The sequence below is a fragment of the Apteryx rowi genome, unplaced genomic scaffold, assembly GCF_003343035.1.
Source record: "Apteryx rowi isolate R43461 unplaced genomic scaffold, aptRow1 scaffold_19, whole genome shotgun sequence".
NCBI classification, from domain to species: domain Eukaryota; kingdom Metazoa; phylum Chordata; class Aves; order Apterygiformes; family Apterygidae; genus Apteryx; species Apteryx rowi.
This window is the reverse complement of record NW_020448196.1, coordinates 924,335-946,021: the sequence shown is the minus strand read 5'-3', so window position 1 is coordinate 946,021 and position 21,687 is coordinate 924,335. Positions and strand designations below refer to the sequence as shown.

Genomic DNA, 21,687 nt, shown 5'->3' with positions numbered 1-21,687 from the left:
ATTGTCAGGTAGAGCAATGCCCACTCCTCAGGCTGCGTTAGCCAGGGAGGAAGAACTCGGAGAGGATACTGTACGCTGCGGGAACTTGATTGCCTGAAGGGTTGCATGGAGGTTGGCCTCTGGATCTAGGAGCCAAAACTTTGCTCACTTAGGGCATGTAGGCAAATAGATTTGTGGCTTCTTCCCTTATTGAGATTTGTATCTAGATAGAAATTCAAGTCTCCATTAATCCAAATGTGCTATTTAAACTTTTAGTAAAAGATTTTTTTTTTTTTTAATCTAATAAATCCCTCTCAGAGCAGAGAAATTCAGAGCTTTCTTAGTGCTCATAGCTGCATAAGATATCTTTTTAAAACAATTAAATACAAGATGAGGTAGTCTATATGTGAAAGAACTATTTGGAACAAAAAGCTGTAGTGAATTGCACCCACCTTAAAGTCTTTGCATACAGTGAACCTCAATTTGAAAAGTAAAACATTCAGATTTAGTGAGTTTGACTCTCTTGAGTGGACATCTATTATACAGTATTTGTTTGTGAACAATACTCATGTTTGGAGAACAAACTAAAATTAAGGATTAMGCAGTTGTATTTTTACCTGTTTTTGTTTCAACCAGTTGTATCAGCATCTTTGAGGGCAAATTGCTCTATTGCTGTGCTGATTGACTAATCTGAACCGTTGGATTCCACTCTGCGAGTTGTTTGGATGTGATTGCTTTGTTGTCAGCTTTATTTGTCAGCTGCCGCTGGCAGTCTGCTAACCAGCCGTGTGATAATCAGTGAAAAATAAAGAATTTTCAGAGTTTACTTGAAAAAACATGACTTATTGGTTGATTTAGTAAGAATATTAACTGGGTGACTAAGAAAATTGGTTGTCAAAATTTCTCCCCTTTATCCCCCCACTTTTTTTTTTTTTTTTTTTTGCATTAATTGCAGAGACTGTTTCTTGGCAAAGATGATGGGGAATCTTCACATTTTTAAGGAGCAGCACTTGAAAAAGATTGCAAGAATAATATAGTTAAAAGTGAATTGCCCATTTTAGCTTCTGTCGTTTGATGTGGACTGGGCAGGTATGGACAAATATGTGACAAGATATTAAATGAAGGTTATACGTAAATGATGTCAAACTTCATGAGAGAAGAAAGTCCCTGATACCTAATTTTTATTTATTTTTTTTTTCTGAAAGGTTCTATTGAGCTGTGCCCCAAGTCTCTGAAAATAGACAGTATAACCAAGCCACAGCTAGTTAAGGATGTGTTTGGACTCCTGAAGGGTTCATGGAACTGGGCTCTGCTTGCAGAGATTCCCTGTGTGGGAAGAGCAGTGGAAATGAGAGATGACTGGAATTACACATTTTAGGGGAGATTTAGAGTAATACATATAAGGTGATGAGATGTAAGACAACATATGTGTAACAAGCAGTTTATTATAATTTGGCTAATGGTCACAGAAGTGAATCTGGCAATGTTAGCTAAAAGACTACTCGTGTTCTACTGTACTTAAACATTACAGTTTTAAGTAATTGAATTGTAAATGTTTGAAAGATTTTTTGCTTTTAAACACAGCAAGTGTCTTCATTGCTGCTGTCAATTCACCTGGGAATGAAATAGTAATGTTTTAGACTCTTTTGCAATTATTTTATTTTATGCATAGTTTTGTTTGGTTTACTCCAAACTTAATTTTTTTCTATATCAGGCCAAAAAACAAGTGATTTTTTTTTTAATACTTTTCCTGGAAGCCTGTATTCTTTTTGTGGCCCTACGTTTTCCACTATTTCTCGTTCCACTGTTCATGCTTCTTTATACCATGTTCTGGTGTTGGGAAGAGAGGCAATAATTTATCTGTTTCTTCTCACCCCCTTCTGAGCACCCTTTGCTCACTTTAGGGTTTGAGACTTGCTTACATTAACAATTCTTCCTTAGGGAAGATCAAGCAGAAGGTATTGAGACTTTCCCTGTAGAACTTCCACTAAAATGCAGATTTCTACCAAACATCTTCAAAATTGCTGTGCCAGGTTCTGTAAGCTTTCTTGTAGGAGGCTGTTTTGTGCCTGAAGCTGTTAAGACTATAGCTTCTAGTAGAAGCTATAGTTTATAATAGGTGGTTTTTTTATTTGCTTCTTTAGTTAAAGCTTTAAGAGATCATGCAATTTTTGTTGAGCACAGCCCTGAGGAAAAAAAACCTTCATTTAGTTTTTCCTTCCTTTTTTTTTTTTTTTTAATGGTTTGTGTTAGACAGGAAGCAACAAAGTTAGTTTCCCGTATGTCAGTCCTAGCAAAATGACAACTTCAGCAGTGATGCTTGTTTTCAAAAAAGAACTTAAAAACTTTTAGAGTTGGTACATATTCAGTTGTGCCTTTCTTGACAGTCCGTGTACTATAAGCACTAGCTTTGCTAGTGGATATGCTATTCAAAGTTGCATAAAGAAACTGTTGATCAGTGGCATCTTTGTATATAAATATTCACTCTTAAAAAGTAGTGGAAAGATCAGTTTAACAGCCAGGAAAAATAAAGCTTTCCTTTCATTTTTCTGAAATTCAGAAAGCTGTGGGTTGATAGTTGCAGACTTTACTTCCCTTGGCTTTAGGTTGTCCTTTTCAGTGTAGTGTCTTTCAAGAGCAATAAAGCTACTATGTTAATTCCATATCTAGTAAAGCTTAAAAGTGGCTTAGAGGAACACAGAAAAGTCACTGAACATTTGAAATATTGAACTTCTAATTGCTTTTGCACAAGCAACAGCCTTTGGACATGAACTCTTGTATTAGCTTATTTATAGCAGATATTAATGCTGGATTTGAATCTTTCTTCAATATGGTATTGGCAGCTTTCCCCCACTGTGTTTCAAATTTTCCTGTAGTTTTTACCTGGTGTTTTCTTAATAAAAGCATTAAGATCCATTAACATGGAATGTTATTACAGTAATAGGAGCAATACATGGGTTATTACCTTGTATGGCCATGCCTGAGGATATTCCCAAAGGCAGACTAAAACATTGGTCCTTGGGACTTGGGATTCTTTGTTTGGGAACATATGTTTGATTAATTGGACTTTTTTCCTGTCACAGAGATAAGCTAGCTAGGGCCAGCTGACTTGGGTCGCGTTACCTTGAAGCTTTCCCATTATAATGTTTCAGAAGCTTATTGCAAGCTGCCATATGTAGCATGTCAGACCCACATGCAGAAGGGTGTTGCATTCAAAAAAGAATGGTTGTGTGGTGTCCATATTTAATCTTAAAAATATTTTATTTTATAAAACCTTCTTGTTACTTACTACAAACATGTTAGGATGAAGACAAGATCAGTGGTTGTCAATATTAATTAGTATAGAGGAAAGTTTCAGTTATTATGTACTTTCATACCATATAAGCCCAGAGCACTTCAGATTCTTAGTAACTGTATGTCAGTGAATCTCAAAACCTTTCTGAAGAGAGTTGGGAAATTCCTTGCTTTAAAAAGTTGTGTCAAATTTTTGGGGGGAGGGGAATTGTAAAGGGATATTGTTGTCTAATACAAGTTTTTTGTTTGTTTGTTTTGTTTTGTTTTTATCATCTCATGTAGCAATGGGTCAAGAAGCTGGCAAACCTGCCTGGCCCAAACCAGCAGGAGGCTATCAGACTATTACGGGTAGAAGATATGGAAGAAGACATGCTTATGTCAGTTTTAGACCATCTTTGACCAGCCAAGACAGGAATGGACACCATCTCAGTGGAGAATGTGAAGGATTAGAACTGGACGATGTTCAGAAAGAGAAGTCTCTGTGTACGTGCATATCTTTGTATTATGTGCCATTATATGTGCCATATAATTGCAAACTGAGATGCTTGGGAGTGGGAGGTGCATAGAAAATGGTGTAGAAGGGAAGAGAGACTAGCCACATAAGTTAGTATGTGCAAACTGCATTTCAGATGGTTTCATAAAAAGAAACTCAACATGAAGGCAAATTAAAGTAGTAAATATCTTAGGCTGTTTAATTTTGCTTGAAGAAGTAGATTCCTGAAATAGTTAATATGTCCTAACCAACTAGACAATTGTAACACTGTAGATTTCTTTTTATTTTGTCTTCAAATCAGATGATTATGAAAGAATCACATTTGGAAGAAAATACCTATTCTAACATGCTAATAGAACTAAGCTACTAAGTATTTTACATATCATGGACCAGGTTTTTCTCTGAGGTGCCTTTGTCAACCTTAGTATAGCTAGAGCAGGAATTACTTTAATCCTGTAAAACCTCTTAAAGATTCCCTCTTTTTGGTTTATACCTGTTGGACCATTTCCCTGTTTTTTTTGTGAATGTTGAACATTAAAATTTGATTTCAACTGTCTTTTGAGACTTTAGCTTTCAAAGAATGATTTCATAAAGAGCCACAAAATGGCCTGTTGGATTATAAACAATCCAATCTCTTTGTATGAGGTTGTTTTATATTAAAAAGTAAATGGTTGTTGATACAGCCTTAGATGTTCCAAAGTAGCATTTTTTCCTCCTTCCCTTATAAACTATTTTAAAACAACTTTTTCCTTTTCTCCTTCTTTTTTGATGATAATGTAGTGTAAATTTAACTTTCTCGTATACCATTGTTCTTGGAGGCTATTATGTGATGTAGATGCTTTTTTGGTGGTTTTATTTCAATTGGTGACTTGACCATTTTTGTGGTTATCTATGCTTCATATATTTACTACGTTTGCATCTTAAAGGTATGTTTCCTGTAAATTGGTGCTTACTCTTGTACAGATTTTCCTATGGTCTCCCTCTGATGCTACCACCTTTTCTATGTCAGTGAATCAGAACTGAACATACTGTATTTAAGGGAGTCATAAGAAATGTACAGGTTACAGACTGTTAGCTCCTTGTTCTGTAATATGAGTTGTTGGTTTTTTTCTGTATGGAAAATCTAAAAGAGTGTTGATTTCTTTTTGATATTAGGTCTAATAACAGAATGCCTTTCTCTTTATATTTGGTCTTTTTTTTTTTTTTTTTTGGCATCACAGCTTTCCAGATTTTGAGAAATGTTTTGGATTGATTATTCCTCCTCCCTCAACTAGATTTTCTCCCCCCCCCCAAGTTGATTCTTATTTTCTGCTGGTGGGTAGTGACCAAAATGTTCTGCATATTTCCCTCCTAATTGACCTGACATCTTTTATACGTGTAAGCAACCACAGAACATAGGTAGAAGAAACTTCATCTCAACGTTTTATCAGATAAAGTGTTTGTAATGTTACAGTGTTGTTTCCTACAAGCCAGACTCCTAGTGTGGAAAGGCACAGCTCATGTTTTTTATTTATGAAATTCAGTGCCATCAGTTTACCAGCCTAGACATGGATTAGCCATTTAGATGAGAGTAAAAGCTGAATTTGAAGCAAATGTTTGGTTTGCAGTAGTTACAAGTATCTGTATAGCAGTTGTCAGAGTCCTGATGTATGTGTCCTCCATGCAACCAGTGTTTTCCAGGTGTGTTTGAAGAATCTGTTTGGGATGTTCACTTAGCAAACTGTTGTTTGTTTTATTGTGGTGGTATTGTTGTTTTTAAACGCAGAACACTCATTTTATACGGTTCCCTACCTCTGGCTGTTCTTTAAAATACGTGTTATGGAATGCCTTCGCCTACCATGCATGTCTCGATTTTTCTCTGCTCAGAACTTTTTTTCTCTGGTGATTAAAAGTTTCCCAAATGTATTAATAGCAGCCTACAGTTTATAAGGACTTGCATCAAGTTATGCAAGCCATTGTGTTTTCAGAAAGATTTTGGATGTACGTTGCTTAGGAGTTTACGGGTGACTTGCACTAAGCATTAATTTTGTGCAATGTATACATTTTTAACTTTAACTCTTGTTGCTGGATTTGATGTTTATTGTGCCTTTATGCAAGAGGTTCAGCTTTAAAATAAGCAAACTGAATTTGCAGTGATAGTAACTGCCAACTGTAAATTCTGCATTCATCTCTGCTATTATTTTCTCCAAATAAGGAGCTGCATTCATAGCAGCAGGTACAAAATATAGTGCTATTAGTATGTAATTTATAGTATCAATAAATGGCTTTATCTGACTGTAGCAGGAGGCACAGTTCAGCTAGTTAATGAATGGGTAGTCTGATTTTTATGTTGTGGAAAGAAATGTTGCTGCTTTTTTAATCTTTTAGCATTTTTTTTCAAGTTTCCTGTTCTTGTCTTAGAATTCCTTGTCATATAAACAACTTAGAGATGCTGGTCTTGAACATGTTCCTTCTTTAATATTTTTTGCTGCTGCTATCACAGGCTGAGCTGAATGATTTAATCTGTCTGTATGGGCTTAGTTTATAAAAATGAAAACATAATATATTAGCAAAGAATCAATGCATCTCTRCCAAATGTCTGTGTCTATCAAATTACACTGCAGTCCCAATAAACTACCCTTTTTTTTCCATGAGCAGATGTTGTAAATGAGAACATTGCTATTGTGTTTGATTATTCCAATGTATTCTTTCTTACAACTTTCTGTAAAGGTTCCAGTCCATTGGTTCAAGTTTGTTCTGGTTTATCGGATGAGCCTTTGTTAGAAAATGTTGGAACTGGAGCACCTGTTTGTCAAACTGTATCGAGCCAAGCTTTTGAGACAAACACTTCACCATTTTCTCTAGTCTCTTACAGTCTGGAAGGCAACCAAATCTCAGGGAGCATTATGAATCCTGACAAAATTTCCAAGGACCTTGCAGAATATGCTTCGGGAGAGTGTAATGATTTGAATGGCCAAAATGGAATTGCTTTTGTAAACATTGACTCTTATGAGCCAGATAGCAGTGATGGAGAGGATGATGGCCAAGGTAATCTTTCTTTGGCAAAAGAAAAAGCAGGTGTATTTCAGGAAACACTAGATAACATGCTTTCTGAGTTAGAAAAAGGTGTAGAGTCTTTTTCTGACTTACAGTCCCAGTTATCCAGTCTTAACCACAGTGTTTCTAGGGAACRTTGTGAAGAAGTGGGACCAGTGCCTTTAATGAGATCTTCTAACAGAGATTCAGACTTGGCCCATGAAAACAACAGGACATTTAAAAAATCTTCTGCTGAAGATCAAGCTATACTGAAAAATAACCTGAGTATTGCCAGCTGTGAAACACAACAGACAAAAGATGTAGTGGATGTTGGAATCGGGACCCCTATTTGTAACGAATTAAATGTCAGTGATGGAAAGACTGACCAAGAGAATTCACCTGAACTGGTAGTGAGACCCAAAATTAGAAAACAAAATCCTGCAAACCAGTTGGATAGAAAGAAACTTCTCCCTAATGATGATGAAGAGAAGAGCAGTTCTAGGAGGCGAAGCGAAATTGCTGAAGTCCAGCATGGCCATGCAGAGTGTGCCTTGAGGAATGGCAAAGAAAAAATGAGTTCCAGTATGTTCTTTGACCCAAGAGACTATGAAGGTACACAGAAGAACGCAAAAATAGACCTAAGGAAAAATGCAACTGCTCAGGAAAGAAAAATTATGTTAGATGATAACACTTTCTGGGATGAGTTTGAAGACTGCAGCAGACATTTCTCAATGTCCCACAAAGGTGAAGACAGGTAAGATTTGACTTTTTTGTCTGTGTATTTTGTCTCTATTACACATTCTATGTGTAAAATGATATGCTGATCTGAATAATTTGTTGGCAAATGGTATGGGACATAGTAAAAAATTAAGCAATTTCACAATATGATCGTATAACAAGATGCCAACTTTTTCTCTCAATTCTTCTCCTTCATCCCTTCCCAAGTCAATCAAAAGAAACTGTACTTAACATTCTTCTGATCCACTGTCATGATTTTGATGTCTGTCTTCTCTGTACAAAACCACTGAAATTTGGTTCGTAGGAATTAGATAAGGGAAGGATTGGGTTGTTACTGGAATGCTGATTGTTAATACTTCCATATAGATGTAATGTTGCTGTCTTTGCAGTATTACTGTGTACAGGGGTAGTCATGTGAGCGTACCTCGTTGTCATCTTGAACCTTAGCTTTCACTCTGGAGTCTGTTTTGCATGATGCAATCCCCTGGTAGTTAATATATGGCATCTGGTTTTCAAGAGAATTCGTTGTAGAGAAATGCCTTAGACCATGAGTGAAATTTTAAAATATATTTATATAAAAATATTTATGTCTGATTTCACTGCCTTAGACATTTTAATGAGCATTAAAAAAATACAGGAGTTCATAGAAGTGTTTTCTGAAGCGAAACAAAGATGTAGGTGTAATACCTGAGAGGGGAAGAAAAGTAAGCATTTTTAGATCACCATTTGTTGCCAGGCTTTTTTCGCTGTGATATTTTCAAATGTTGCACTAGTAGAATACTCGTGGTCTGTAATGCTTCTGAGCTGGGGATGCCAAAGCAGCTTTTTAAAAATACAGTGAAAACCTAATACGCTGGGAGTCTGCTACCCAACTGCTAAAAAATCTTTCATTTTGTTTAGGGTTAGAACACACTAACACTCGTTAGGATTTTCATTTGTTTATTTTTACTGAGAAGATGCAGAAGAGAGGGAAGACTGGCTCAGGCTGATTTTTTTTTTTGGCAAATTACAGGTTCCCCTCAAGAACTGTTATTTTCAGAATTTCTTATTTGCCATCAGATCTCAATATTATGCATGTCAGCTTACATATATTCTTGCCTCCAAACTTTGTGAAAGAAATTCTTCTTCATCATCTCTGAAGAATAATTTGATTGGATTATCTATAATCCTGTTTTTAATGGCAGTTCTTTAGAATAGTAGATGTTTCCAAAGTAAATGTGAATGAAAACAGTTTCAGATCTACGGGCTGTGGCTACAGTGTGGATCCCTGGGGCAGCGTTCAGGCTTGTCCTGTTTTGGGCTCTCTATCTGAAAGATAAACTAATTTGTATGAACCTTGTGTTGATGAACAGTTTTATTCGCTTAATGCTGGTTAAGTGCTTGTCCGTGTGAGTTAGGGTTAAATAACTGAGCTGTTAGAGGGGAAAAATTATTTCTTAACTTTCTGTTAATTTGTGGCAAATGCAGTAGTTTTTGTGGTTGCTTTAGTTTGAATTTCTGCAATTTTTCTTCTCTTTTCCTTTCATCATCTTTGACTGTGTTTCCACTGCATTCTTTACAGAACTCATCTTCTGGATGTCCACGTGCCTTTTTTTTTTTTTTTTTTTTTTTTTTTNTTTTTGCTATTATGCTTCATAATTTAACATGCTTATTAGACTGTTTCCACTGCTTTTGTGGGGTGTACAGCATGAAAATTAATCTGCATAAAATCTTGTCATTAAAATATTGCAGAGTCCCAATTATGAGAGAACAAAATCCTCAAGGCCTTGTAAAATGGGTTAGTAGACCCTTTTTTTTTTTCCTTTTTTCTTTTTTCTTATTAAAGATGTAAGTGGACTTTACAAGAATCCTTTTCTTCCTCATAGTGTTTTATTTCAAAAAGTTTTTGTTACTGTATAACTTATTTTTTCTACTGAAGTGCTGTGCTAGAATTTTAAAATGCAGTGGAGGAAACATACTATAGTTTGTAACCAGAGCATTGGCTCCCATGGTGCAAAGTGATGGGTTGTTGTCAAACGATAAAAAAGAGAAATATAGCTTACACATCTGAAAGTGACTATGTTCTTCATGATAGAAATAAATGAACATCTAAACAGGAAGCATTAAATGTTCATCACCTGCACGTTTAGCTTTAAAAAATGTAATTCATGTTCTAAATCTTTGAAAGATATATCCCTATGAAGTAAATTGTCAATGTTTACTCTATAAAAAGGACTAATATATGCTTTTCTTCTCTCAAAAGGTAAAGTTGTATGTTTGAATGTTTAGTCATTATTTGCACATTTAAAAATATATATATATTGCTGCATGAAGAACAGAATTGACATAGGTGTCATATGCTGCATCCTGTGACTCTGCTTGCTCCTATTTCCAACCCAGAGAAAAATTCACTTTGCTGGTTGTTGCAGCATGGGCCTCCACCACACGTTTTTTGCTCTGAAGAAATGCCCAGCTCTTATGATGCTGGCATGGAATAAGGAGGTCTGTGAGAAGTCTTATACGGCTGTTAGAACCRCGTTTGCTCTGAGGTGGTGGGATTGTGGTTGCTCCCCAGCATAGGCTGATGGGATGAGGAACACGTCTGTTACTGAATGATCTAATGCTAAATTGAAGGAGCTGAGTACAGGCTGATTCAGCTGGGGAGGGACCATTCCCAGAAAATCCATGTGCAGATGCTCAGGAAATGCGGTGTGCTTTTGGCAAGTGAGAAGTCTGTAACTCGCTAACCATTACATGAAGTTCTGCATCTCTGCAGAGCTGGACCCCATTAAATCCTACATTTTGAAATAGGTACCTTCAGTGTTCTTGCTTTATACAGTATTAATAACTTAATGCATATTCTCTTTTCTGTTTTGAATCATTGTATGTATATAAACTTTATTACCAGAACTTTAAAGGCAGAATATTGGAACAAATTTGACGATCAACTTAGGAGTATTATTTATATTAAAATCTGCATTAGGAAATCATAAGTGGACTGTAAGATAGGGAAAACTAAAATGAGGGATGTGAATCTCTGAGCTAACCTTACAGCATATTCGAATAGCCTTTAAAAAAAAGTTAAAAAAAAATACTAAAATGGTAGTGATTCAGCTTTAGCTGGTGACATACAGGATGCRTTGGATTGCATATATCCTAGACAGTACTGGCTGTCTCATCTATTAAAATATCAGAATTTCTTTTTTAACAGGTATTGTTTCTGTTGAAAAGTAATCCTTTGAAATGGCCCAAGGACAATGAATATTCTCATTTCCTTCACCTTCCCTAGTTCTCAAAATTGTAAGAGGAAAAATATATTCCTGCTTCAAATTAAAATATTTCCATGTAATCTTTGTCCTTCATCTTCTTTATTCATATAAAACTTGAAGTGTATAGTGTGCAGCTTTTCAAAAGTACTGATAGATCATTAAACAGCAAGTTCTATTGGCATGTGCTTGTAATATTACACAGGAAGAAGAGAAATTTTTCCTTAAAGTGAATTTGAAAGTGGGGAGATGAGAACATTGATGCACACTGACTTATTGGGTTTATGAAATTAAAAATTCTGAGCTGCAGGCGTCCTGGATTGCTGTGTTATTAGTAAGATGTGCTCTATCAAGCAAACTTTCTGTTTGCTTATCCATTACATTTTCCTGAAACTTTTTGAAGGGACATAGCTGGTTGACTCTACTTTGATTTCGGTAGGTGTCTTCTGTCACTGCTAGTATTGAATGAACCTTCTAAGCGTATTACCAAAGGTAGCGATTGGTAAGTCTGTCCTTCTTCTGGAGATTCTGCTAGCATTGCTGTTGTTTTAAAGCTGCCCCCAGTTTATTTACTGCTCTTTTCTACATGGTGATGGAGCTGAAAAAACAAATTCTTTCTGAAAACCCTTTTGCTATTCTTTTTTTTTTTTTTTTGGACTAGTTAAGTTGTTTTTCAGTAGGTCTTCTGTGTATCTTTGTATGGTTTAAAAAAAATGGTGTTGTATATAGCTTAGAGGTTTTCAGGGCTGTTGCTTACAAAGTTTTGTTTGTCCAGGAGGGAAGACCAAAATTTGCCATGATTGTCAAGCGCTTCTTGGAGTCACTGCTATTATTTTCTTTTTGCAGGGTGCTGGGAGAAAGAGGTGTTTATAGTTGGTCTTGGCTTGTACTCCTGAGATGTTTCRTGTACTCTGCTAATGTGGAGGGAGGAGAGCAAAACCTTTTTGCTAAGTAGGATGGGCATGGTTCTTTTTTAATAATGGATCTTGAATTAACTCTTTATTATATACTTACCCTGTAAAAAATTTATGAGTAGTAAAAAATGAATTTATCCTAGTCATATTGAGAGCAATGTTCACAGAAAAGTAGCAAATCACATGTGTTTTCTTGTAATTTTTTTTTTTTTTGGTTTTTAGTTTCTTTTCTCCCCTTGAAGTGGTATTTGAATTCACACTGCATTGCCTTGTCCAAATTGCAGCTCGGAATGCAGTGACGGAGAATGGTCTGCATCTCTTCCTGCGTATTTTGCTGCTACAGATAAAGACCAGTCCTCAAGCGATGAGAGCTGGGAGACTCTCCCAGGCAGGGAGGAACATGAGCCTGAAGTGCAGAGCAACAGCAGTGGCCTAGAAGAGGAGAACACAGACTTCTGTTTCCAAGGAGGGTATGGTTTTATTTCATTCAATTACTTCCTATTAAGTAGTAACATCAGCAGTAGCATGGTGTCAGCACAATACTATAGAGAATAATACCACTTCTAAAAATAGTTATTATACCAGCAATAATCATTCGCCTACATCAGAACAATCACACTAGTTTCCTATATTTAGAATAGGAAAAAAATGTTATGTCATGCAAATATTGCTGACTATTCTAGGACAGAAGTAGAACTACTAGGAGAGTGTTGGCATTCTAATAATAAGAAAAAGCAGCAGGTTAATAGGCTGGGTATACTTTTAAAAGCAAGATTAGGTATGGTATTGTTTACATACAGGCTAATTGTAAAGAGCTGTCCTTTTTTAAACCACAGACATACACTAATCATCTTCTGATACTGCTTTGTACTCTGTGCAAAGCTATTGTTTTTCTCTTTGCTTCATTGCTCCTCATATTCCAGTGAATGGAACTGCTGCTCTTTATTTAGGTATTTCTGCAGCTCTATCAGTGAGTATAGTAAACTTGAAGGAGTTCCTTGCTGAAAGCTTTTTTTCCCAGTTTTTCGTTGTTTTAATTTTTTTTTAATTTCATTTCATTTTTCCAGTTGTTCATTGTTTTAATTTAAAAAAAGCTTCTGCCTTTGTTGCAAAGCAAGATTTGTAAATAGAAGCAGCTAAGGATAAGTTAAAGTGTTTTTTTTCTGAACATCTATTATCGAACTTGTGTTCTTAGTTGGGGGCTTTATTTAGCAATAAGTCATGCCTATATGTTCTCTTCTTTCGTGCTAAGGCAGACAGTAGCTAACACCAAGCAGTCCAAATCTGTGTCGTTACCTTATTCGTATCACTGGCTCCTTGAGTTTTGAAGAATTAGCACGGCTTTATGAAAACATTATAAAAACTCATCTGCTTCAGAACAACAGCAGGAGAGCTGTCCGCTCTTAAGCATTCTTTGATTTGAACAGGCTGCAAATATACCTATCTCTGACATGGTTCCTGTTTATTTGCCCTCCATTACGGAAAGTGGGTCTCAGCCCTGTGGTTCGAAGCATCCAGGTGACTTGTGCTGCTCTAGAAAATCCAGGAATGAAAAGAATCCTTTTTTCTCATGTGTGCAGCCTTTTTTAGTAATCATATCTCTTTGCATTGAGGCCAGGTTTCCCTTTGGAAGGGGAGCCTTTCTTTTTAACAGCTTCAGGAACTTGTAGATGAGTAAGATAATCTTTATTACCAACGTTTCCAGCCCTGGCAGACATGCTAAGGGAAATGCAAAGAAAGCTGTTTACTGTACTGCTGGTCCTGAGCATTAGACAAACACTTTTGCGACAGAATCATGGGTGTTGCAAGATTCTGGATGGGTCTGGATGGGTCAGCTGATGCAACTACAAATGTCTTGTTTTTTACAGCAGATGCTGAGTTGAGAATCTAAACATACAGCTTCACCCCTTGTTGTAATATGTATAGCTTCTGTTCTTTGCATGTATCTGTAAATTCTTCCAAATTTTTAGTTTCAGCTTTTCATTTATTTATCTGAAGGGAACAGACATCTTTGGAGGAAGGAGAGGTTCCTTGGTTACAGTACCATGAGGAAATAGAAAGTAGCAGTGATGAGGAGGATGATCCAGTTAGTCATTTTGTGCATCCTGGCTTCTTTATGTTGGATGGGAACAACAACCTTGAGGATGACTCCAGCATGAGTGAGGACCTGGATGTGGAGTGGAGGTATGCCTGTGATGGTTTCCTGTTTTAGTTTCAGAGGGCTGAGTTATTTATCGTTTTGCTTTTTATGTTACATAATGGAATATGCATGTTCGTCAGTATGCACTTGCTTCAAGAGCTGGTAATCCTGCATTTTAAGGTTTAACTTAAAGTGCTGTGTCTTTCCTAACGGGAGAAAAAGGACGTAGATTCACTAAATCAGCTGTGATCAGAGGAGATTCTGGTATACTGAATGGTTACTTCAGAGATGTTAGGTGTATTTTTCAATTCATTTTCAGGCTGCTAAATATAGTAGAAGTATAATAAAAGTATAGCAACATGAATGTAATCAGAATTTAAGTTGGTGTTATTTTGTAACTTTTCCTCCATTGCAAATGTTGCAAGTTAGACCATATAAAACCCATTTTATCTCTCTTTGTAATGCCAAGTGGAAACCTAATATTACCATAATTTTGAATATTTCACTTGATTTTCTGTTATTAATTATTGAAGAATATTGTAATATAATTATTAAAAAATTCCTGCAAGTAGCTGGAGGATTGCAGAGCCACTTGCACAGCATTATTGAGCCTAATCCTAGAATAGTATAGTGTGTTTATTTTAAAGTGAATGTTAAAGTGAGCTTGAGAGAATGCTTTCCAGTGAGAGACTTAAATCTTATGCTTATTAAAAAATAATTAAATTACAGTGTAGAAGTACCTCAATGAGGAGAATATTCCAGTCTCTCTGGTATATTTACAAAGAGCATAACAGGGAGTAATGCATGGAAGCTTAAGCTGGAAGAAAGGTACATGTTCTTGTAGTGCAAGGCAATTAACTATTGCAACAAGCTACCAAGGAAATTAGCAGGGTATGGACAAATGCTGGCCTTCAGTTCTGGAGGCAAGGCTCAGCAAGCTTCCTTAAGTGATCAGAATAGAAGGGAAGAAACTTCTCTAACAGGCTGTTAAGTTTTGTCTGTTCAGCATATACAGATACGTACATGATTTTGCTTGTGCCCGTTTTAAGATTTGATCTCTGAATGTTGAAGACAGGATTTGCAGCTTCTGCTAAGCTAAGAGCTGTAAACCATAATTAAAATCTGAAGATAATTTTAGAAGTAGCTTAGTAACATGTATGTGAAACTTATTGGCTGAACTCCTGTAACTGCATGCACCTTTATTCTGAAGCAGTTAACAGTAAAAACTCATTGTGAGTATATCACCTCTAAGAGTACACGTACAACTGGTGGTGTTAGATGATACACAATAATTAATGTACCCAGCCCTTGTGTTGCTACTGTTAACTTTGAAATGAAGACTGTGTTACCTAATTCATGTTTTTCAGACTACTTGATGAATTTGGGGATGGCCTAGGAGTCGCTCAAGCCATTTCATATGTGGACCCTCAATTTCTCACGTATATGGCATTAGAGGAACGCTTAGCACAAGCTATGGAGGTATTAAAATATAGTAATTGACTTCTGTGTAAAATAAAACCAAAGCACACTAAGATTTATTTTTTTTTAATAACAAAATATTCAAGTCATTGTGAACTTCAGATTGACTCTTTTTTAATTTAGCAGGTAATCTTTTATATGTTAACCTTAAATACATAAGAGCTTAGGTCTTATTCCAGTCAGCTTTGCAACAGTATGTAAGAATGGTCTACATATTCTCAGTGGTATTATATCAATGGTATTGTGCCRTAGGCTTTCATTACTGAATCCTTCTTCAGGAGTTGACTGAGAATCAGAAAAAATTGACTTTGCCATTTCAGCTTGAACTTTCAGGTTTGCAAACTTGAAAATAAATGTTAAAATTCTTTTAAATGATGTAGTGCAAGATGTCATGGATCAGCACTAATGTTTTTAGAATACAATATTTATTTTCTCTTAAAAAGAGAGGAGATATTCATTTCTACCAGTATAAACACATGCCATTTAATGTTGCTAAATTCCCTGCATAACAAAAGAATGTTCATTTGTACCTGGATCTGTGTCCAGAGATTATCCCAACTTCTTTTTGTAAAAATGTAAATAGAACAGAAGTTTCATCTTTTTATTCCGTGATACAAGACTGGTTTGGATTTGATTGTCTTGACCTTCTGCCTCTCCCTCTCTCTTTTTTTTTTTTTTAAGCATTCCCTTTTAACTTAGCCTTGTTCTGATATACCTCATTTTATCTGTCAGCTTTTGTTATTAAGAACTACCACAGGTTTTGATTTTTTTTTTTTTTTTTTTTTTTTTTTTTTTTTTTTTTTTTTTTTTTTTTTTTTGTGTGTGTGTGAATTGCCTGGTGTTGGCCACTGTCAGACTGAATATGGAGCTAGGTGAAACTCAGTTTGATGAAACTTGACAGTTATTGCATTGCCAGAAACTTCCCCTGCAGAGTATTTACCAAAATAAGAGTTAAATGGTGTGTAGGCATATAATATGGTGTTGCAACAGTTACCTTATACTGAGTGTTTCATATATGACATAAGTTGAGGGGCAGCACTGCTTGACTACTAGCTCTTAGTTAAAGGGGTGAGCAGAGCAGACTGTGTCCTAGTGTGCTTGCAGGCACAATACTAAGGACATCTTAAAGATTTTTTCTAAAGCAGTGAAACAGTCATAGATCTTTTTTGTTTTTCTCATGGCTATCTGGGAGGTTAATGATTTGAAGGAAAATCGTGAATAAACTTTATGGGGGATTTCCAAGGGGGAAAGGGACCAAAGGGTCCCCTAAAGTTGGTAGTGACTCAGTTTCCAGCTCTCCTAGTTCTTCCAGGGTATACAGGAAGTCAGCATTATTTAAGAGCAAGTCCCAAGGGTCTTTTCCAGCTATGTAAGATCTTATCATTGCTCATCTGGAGACACTTCAGAACTGTGTGGAAGAGATCTATTGATACCCTATTACAGAAACAGTATTTTGAAGTTGTATAGGGAAATTCCATGTCCTTTTCATAGCTACAGTTTCTCTCACCCTATCAGAAGGGACAGAACTACAGAAGCAGTTGACCTTCTCCTTAGGACCAGAACATGAGGTTCTGTGTAGAGAGAGGAATCTAATCCCATCTTTTCTTTTTTAATCTATATATTAACACACGAACAGGAGACTGAGGGTGTTAAGGCTCTGAGTTTTTCTTTCTCACTACTGTGTAACAAAACTCTAGTTATTCTGTCAGATGAAATGTGTGGACTCCTGTCAATTTGACCTGTAGAAGCAGTCCTAGGTGACTATACGCATGGCTGACAGAGAAGCCGCTGTAATTACATTAGTGTCACCAGGAACTGAGTGTCATTGAACCACTTAGAAAGCAGATAGAGGGCTACAAAGGTGTTAGTTATTCTCTGAGTATAGTACAGGTTACATCCAGTCACTATGGATATCAGACAAGAGGGAAAGCCAATTCTCTTAACCAGTATTAGTGCTTGAAATTTGCACTTGGATGTCTGAAACTTTATGGTGGGCAAGGAAGTCTGGCATAATTGGAATTAGTCAGCAGTAGAGAGCTTCTTCATAAGCAGTTTCAAAACCTGCTAGTTCTTAAGGGGAGATCCAGCGATGTCTTGCTTCCACAGAAACTTCCTGAGTTCTGCAGTTTGATCCAGAGGTACTTCGTTCCCATCTCTTTCTTTCTGAAAGAGCATTGATGCTATCTGTCTGTTAATTTCTATATTGTTAACAGTAAATAAATATCCAGTAAGACATTCCAAAACATCAGTGCTGCCAGTAACAGCTAGATGTCAAATATGATAGCTGATTTATACATTTGCTCCCTGCTCCTCTAGAACATAGCCATATAAGGTATCATTTTAATTTGTATTTATCAGTGCTGTGCTCTTTGTCAATTTGATTGAGCTGAATTAAAGTCCTTTCTATTAAGGGTTATTACCTACTGTCTTGTTGTCCAAAAGATTGGGTTTTATTAAGTTTACTCACCAAATGCATCAAGAGAAAGTTATTCTCTGGTGCTTGTTGGATATTATATGTTCCTATGCTTTACCTTTTAGGTATACTGATGTCCATTTTAGTTTGCCTGTGTGTTATGATTTGTCGTGCAGTTGTTATATTTATGGGCCATCCTCGGACTATACCTTCTTTTACTAAATCCTTCTCCCCTGAATGTCCTCGCTGTATACGTAGCCATTCTCCTATTCGGTCCCACTCTACTCCGTTCACTGTCACTCCTCTTACCTTCGACAACTTGTCAACTATCCCATTCCATTTAGCTGTCAGACTTCCGTCTGGATTGTGGGCTTTCACCCACTCTATCGCAATAGACCGTTTCCTTCCTTCCTTCAGCAACTCTTCCCAGTCTGCTTGCTACCATACCGGGCACTTATTTATTTGCCACTTATTACACTCCCAGAATCCTATCCAATCTGTGGCCCCCTTGAATACTGCATGCGAATCAGTATACACAGCTGTTGCTCCATTTCTTATGGCAAGTCGGACAGCCTTGAGTTCTACCTGGGCACTGCCATTGCCTTCTTCTATTATCRTACGGCCTGTGCTTATTTCTAAGGCAACTATTTTATATTGCCACCCCGTGGCTGTTCTGTATGAGGAGGCATCAGTGAACCATACCCCATTTAAGTCGGACCTTTCAGTGAGTGGTTCAGCTACTGCAATGGGAGATTTTGGGTAGCCCGGGGTTGTTTCTGGTACAAGGCTAGTTAGGGGTAATTGGTATTTGGTTATTTTTACTGGTCCCTCCTCTATTTCCAGGCTATCTTGGACTCCTGATAAATACACATACCATTTATGAACTGTTTGTCTCTGGGCTATRCCTTCAGGGGGTGGTGTTCCTCGTTTCACAGCACTTAAAATGTGAAAGGGTCCCCTTAGGACTACTTTCTGTTGGGTCGCTATTTTTTTGGTGGCCTTTACAGCCCTTACCATGGCTAAGATTCCTTTTTCCCATTCACTATATCTTTGTTCTGCCTCTTTTGAAGGCAGTGGATTCAAATAAAATTGGCYGTTTAGGTTCATCGGTTGGTGATTGAAAGATGGCACAATAAGTTGCATGTGTGCTAAACCCCCATTCTACATCAAAAGGGTTACTAGGATGCACGGGACCTAGCCCTTGATATTGATTCATTGCTTGCATTATTTGCATTAATGCCTGTTCGTGGGTGTTGTCCCATTCCATTTGCTATTCTTTCGCATAAGGTTATAAAGAGGTCTGGCAATTATCAAGAATCCTGGGACATGCTTTYTCCAATATCCCAACGTACCCATAATCTGTTGCAATTCCTTTTTACAAGTTGGGTTTTTGAGTTTTTCTAAAGTCTTGAGCACCCTTTCAGGGATTGCTTCTGCTCCTGCTATCCATTTGGCGCCTAGGAAGGTCGCTGTTTGGGCAGGTCCTTGACATTTCTCTTGWGGTATCTTTAGCCCTATCTCAGTCAGTTTTTCCCAAATTAAGTGGGCTTTTTGTCACACTGCCTCCTTGTCCAGCCACCCTATTAGTATATCATCTATRTATTGATAGACTTTTACTCCAGGGGTTGTACCGAGTGAATCTAAAACTTTTGCTAATGCATTGTGAGCGATGGTGGGGGAGTGTTTGTATCCCTGGGGCAGCCGAGTGAAGGTATATTGAATGMCGTCCCAGGTGAAAGCAAATTTGTCTTTATCYTCTTTTATTATCGGGACCATAAAGAACATGTCTTTTACATCTAGTGTGGCCATCCAGGGGTGAGCCGCAGTTCTAAGCTGGYTCACCAGTTCTGCTATATTGGGGACCGCAGCCACAAGAGGAGCGGTATTAGCATTTAGTTGGCAATAATCTACTGTTAATCGCCATTCTCCATTTGGTTTTTTGACAGGCCACACTGGAGAATTATAGGGGGAATGGGTACTCTCTATAATACCTTGCTTTTCTAGGTCTCTAATGACTTTACCTGTTCCAGATAATGCAGCAGATGCTAAAGGATATTGTTTAACATTAGTTATCTTACTAGGCGGCAGCGCGGGGGAGGTTTGCAAAAGCTTGATGTTAGCTGTTCCAAAGCTCCACTGGGTGCCGTTTGAGAGTACCCAATTTCTTCCTTGTAATACATCAACTCCTAAAATATTGTCATTCCCCTTTGGGTTTATTACTACCTCAAGTCTGGTAAGACGTTTGTCTCCTGGGAGCCAGGCACAAAGTTTTGCTAAAGGACAAGATTCGGCAATTCCTATAACTCCCTTTATAAAAATTGATCTTTCAGACGGTTTAATATTTAATCTATTGGTCATGTGTTTGTTCAAAACACTTCTCTGTGCACAAGTATCAATTAAAAAAGAAACTTTGTGTTTTCTAGGTCCTACCGGAATCACAATCCGGGGCTTTAAACTTCCAGGCCACTGCGCTGTTGATAGTGCTCGGGTCTGTTGGCCTGATTTTTGACCCACACTACCTAGTTTTTTAGATTATGCAGCTCTTCTCATCCGAGTCCTCCACCACTATCTTTCTAATCTGAGCTGCTGTGGGGGGCCTTTTTGCTGTCAAACAGACGAGTTCTAACTTATCTTGTAACTTCTGATTTCGCTCTTTCCCTAATTTCAGTTCTCTTTCAAGATCTACACACTCCTGCACCTTTTCTTGTAATTGTTCCTTACTTTTCCGATGGGTCCGATTGGCTTGTTGGGCTGCTAGTAAACAAGTCCCTAAGATGGCACACATACCACCTTTTCCTTTCCCATCTCTTTTGTTGCTTCTGATTTCCTCTATCCTACACACGACAAAGGCTTCATCTTCCCAGTTATCATTTGCCCAGTCAGTTCCAGGGCTTGAGGGTCCGCATCCATGTCTCCTCAATAACTCACACAACGACATAATTCAAAACGTTTCTACCCAGTTACCCTAGCTTATGTATCTACTGAGCCTGTATCCTATCCCATCTCATCCTATCGCATCCTGCCTATCCTATCGCATCCTGCCAACTACGCCAATTTACTGTCACGCTACGACGGTTTGATAGTAACGACTGAGACAGTAATATAATAAAAACTATGTTTACTTCCTCACTCAAGCTCTTAGATTAGTAACATCCATTAAAATAATGCRATTACTAATTTAGAAAGGATAGCCTGAAAGGATAGACTGAAATCGTCGATTATTGATTCAAGAGGATGGCGCGAAATCATCGATTACTGATTTAGAAAGGATAACCTGATACAATGCAATTGCTGATTTGGAAAGGATAACTTGATACAATGCGATTATTGGTTTAGAGAGGATAACCCGAAATAGTCAGTTACTGCGCTAGTAACTGAAAGCRCTGCGTATCCCTACTGGAAAGCTTTCTTGGTTCACTCTCCTAGCGAGAGGTCTCTCAAATTTGAGGAGTCACTACTGACCAGCCTTTTGGTTCACTCTCTTAGCAAGAGGACTCTCAACCTCGAGGAGTTACCTTAACCCAGCATCCCAGGAAAAGGGGAGGGGGGGGATACTCACGGTCCAGCCGGAGAGGATGGTCAGGTCACGTTCCCGTCCCTGCTCAAACTCTCCTGCCCGGTGACCCTTTTTTATACCTGGCTGGGATTCTGGGCAAATGTCATCCATGCTGATTCATGCATAGTTGCATATTCGTAGAGCCGCTTCTCATTGGCCCTTTTTTGCTTTATTATTCGTTTCCCGCCCCTTCCTGATATGCTAATTAGGAGGGGTGTGCGAGATAATATTAAAATAGGGTGTAATGAGCTGAAGGTTATCGTGGATCAGAGTTAAGTCCTGTGATCATGGTCTTTTGCTCCTTGCGAAACAGGGAGGTGGACTGCAATGTCTTCCCATCGCTTCCTCCTTCGCCTCGTTTGTCTCGYCACCATCTTCTTGTAGACAGCTTGACCCGACCATGCTCATTACTCAATCCTTA

General features: G+C 37.5%; 1 protein-coding gene across 6 annotated transcripts in view; it reads left to right on the top strand.

Moving 5' to 3' along the window:
* PJA2 (praja ring finger ubiquitin ligase 2) overlaps nucleotides 1-21,687 on the top strand; it is a 53,287-nt gene that overhangs the window by 13,736 nt on the left and 17,864 nt on the right. For 4 of the 6 annotated variants that reach the window (XM_026062022.1, XM_026062021.1, XM_026062018.1 and 1 more), the window contains 5 exons: nucleotides 3,556-3,756; nucleotides 6,476-7,535; nucleotides 11,963-12,148; nucleotides 13,677-13,862; nucleotides 15,186-15,297. In XM_026062022.1, coding sequence (XP_025917807.1) covers nucleotides 3,558-3,756; nucleotides 6,476-7,535; nucleotides 11,963-12,148; nucleotides 13,677-13,862; nucleotides 15,186-15,297 — 1,743 coding nt within the window. In that variant the 5' untranslated portion in view covers nucleotides 3,556-3,557. Of the gene's footprint in view, nucleotides 1-934; nucleotides 1,069-3,555; nucleotides 3,757-6,475; nucleotides 7,536-11,962; nucleotides 12,149-13,676; nucleotides 13,863-15,185; nucleotides 15,298-21,687 lie in introns of those variants that run through there. The other 2 variants (XM_026062020.1, XM_026062023.1) reach the window with 2 other exon arrangements.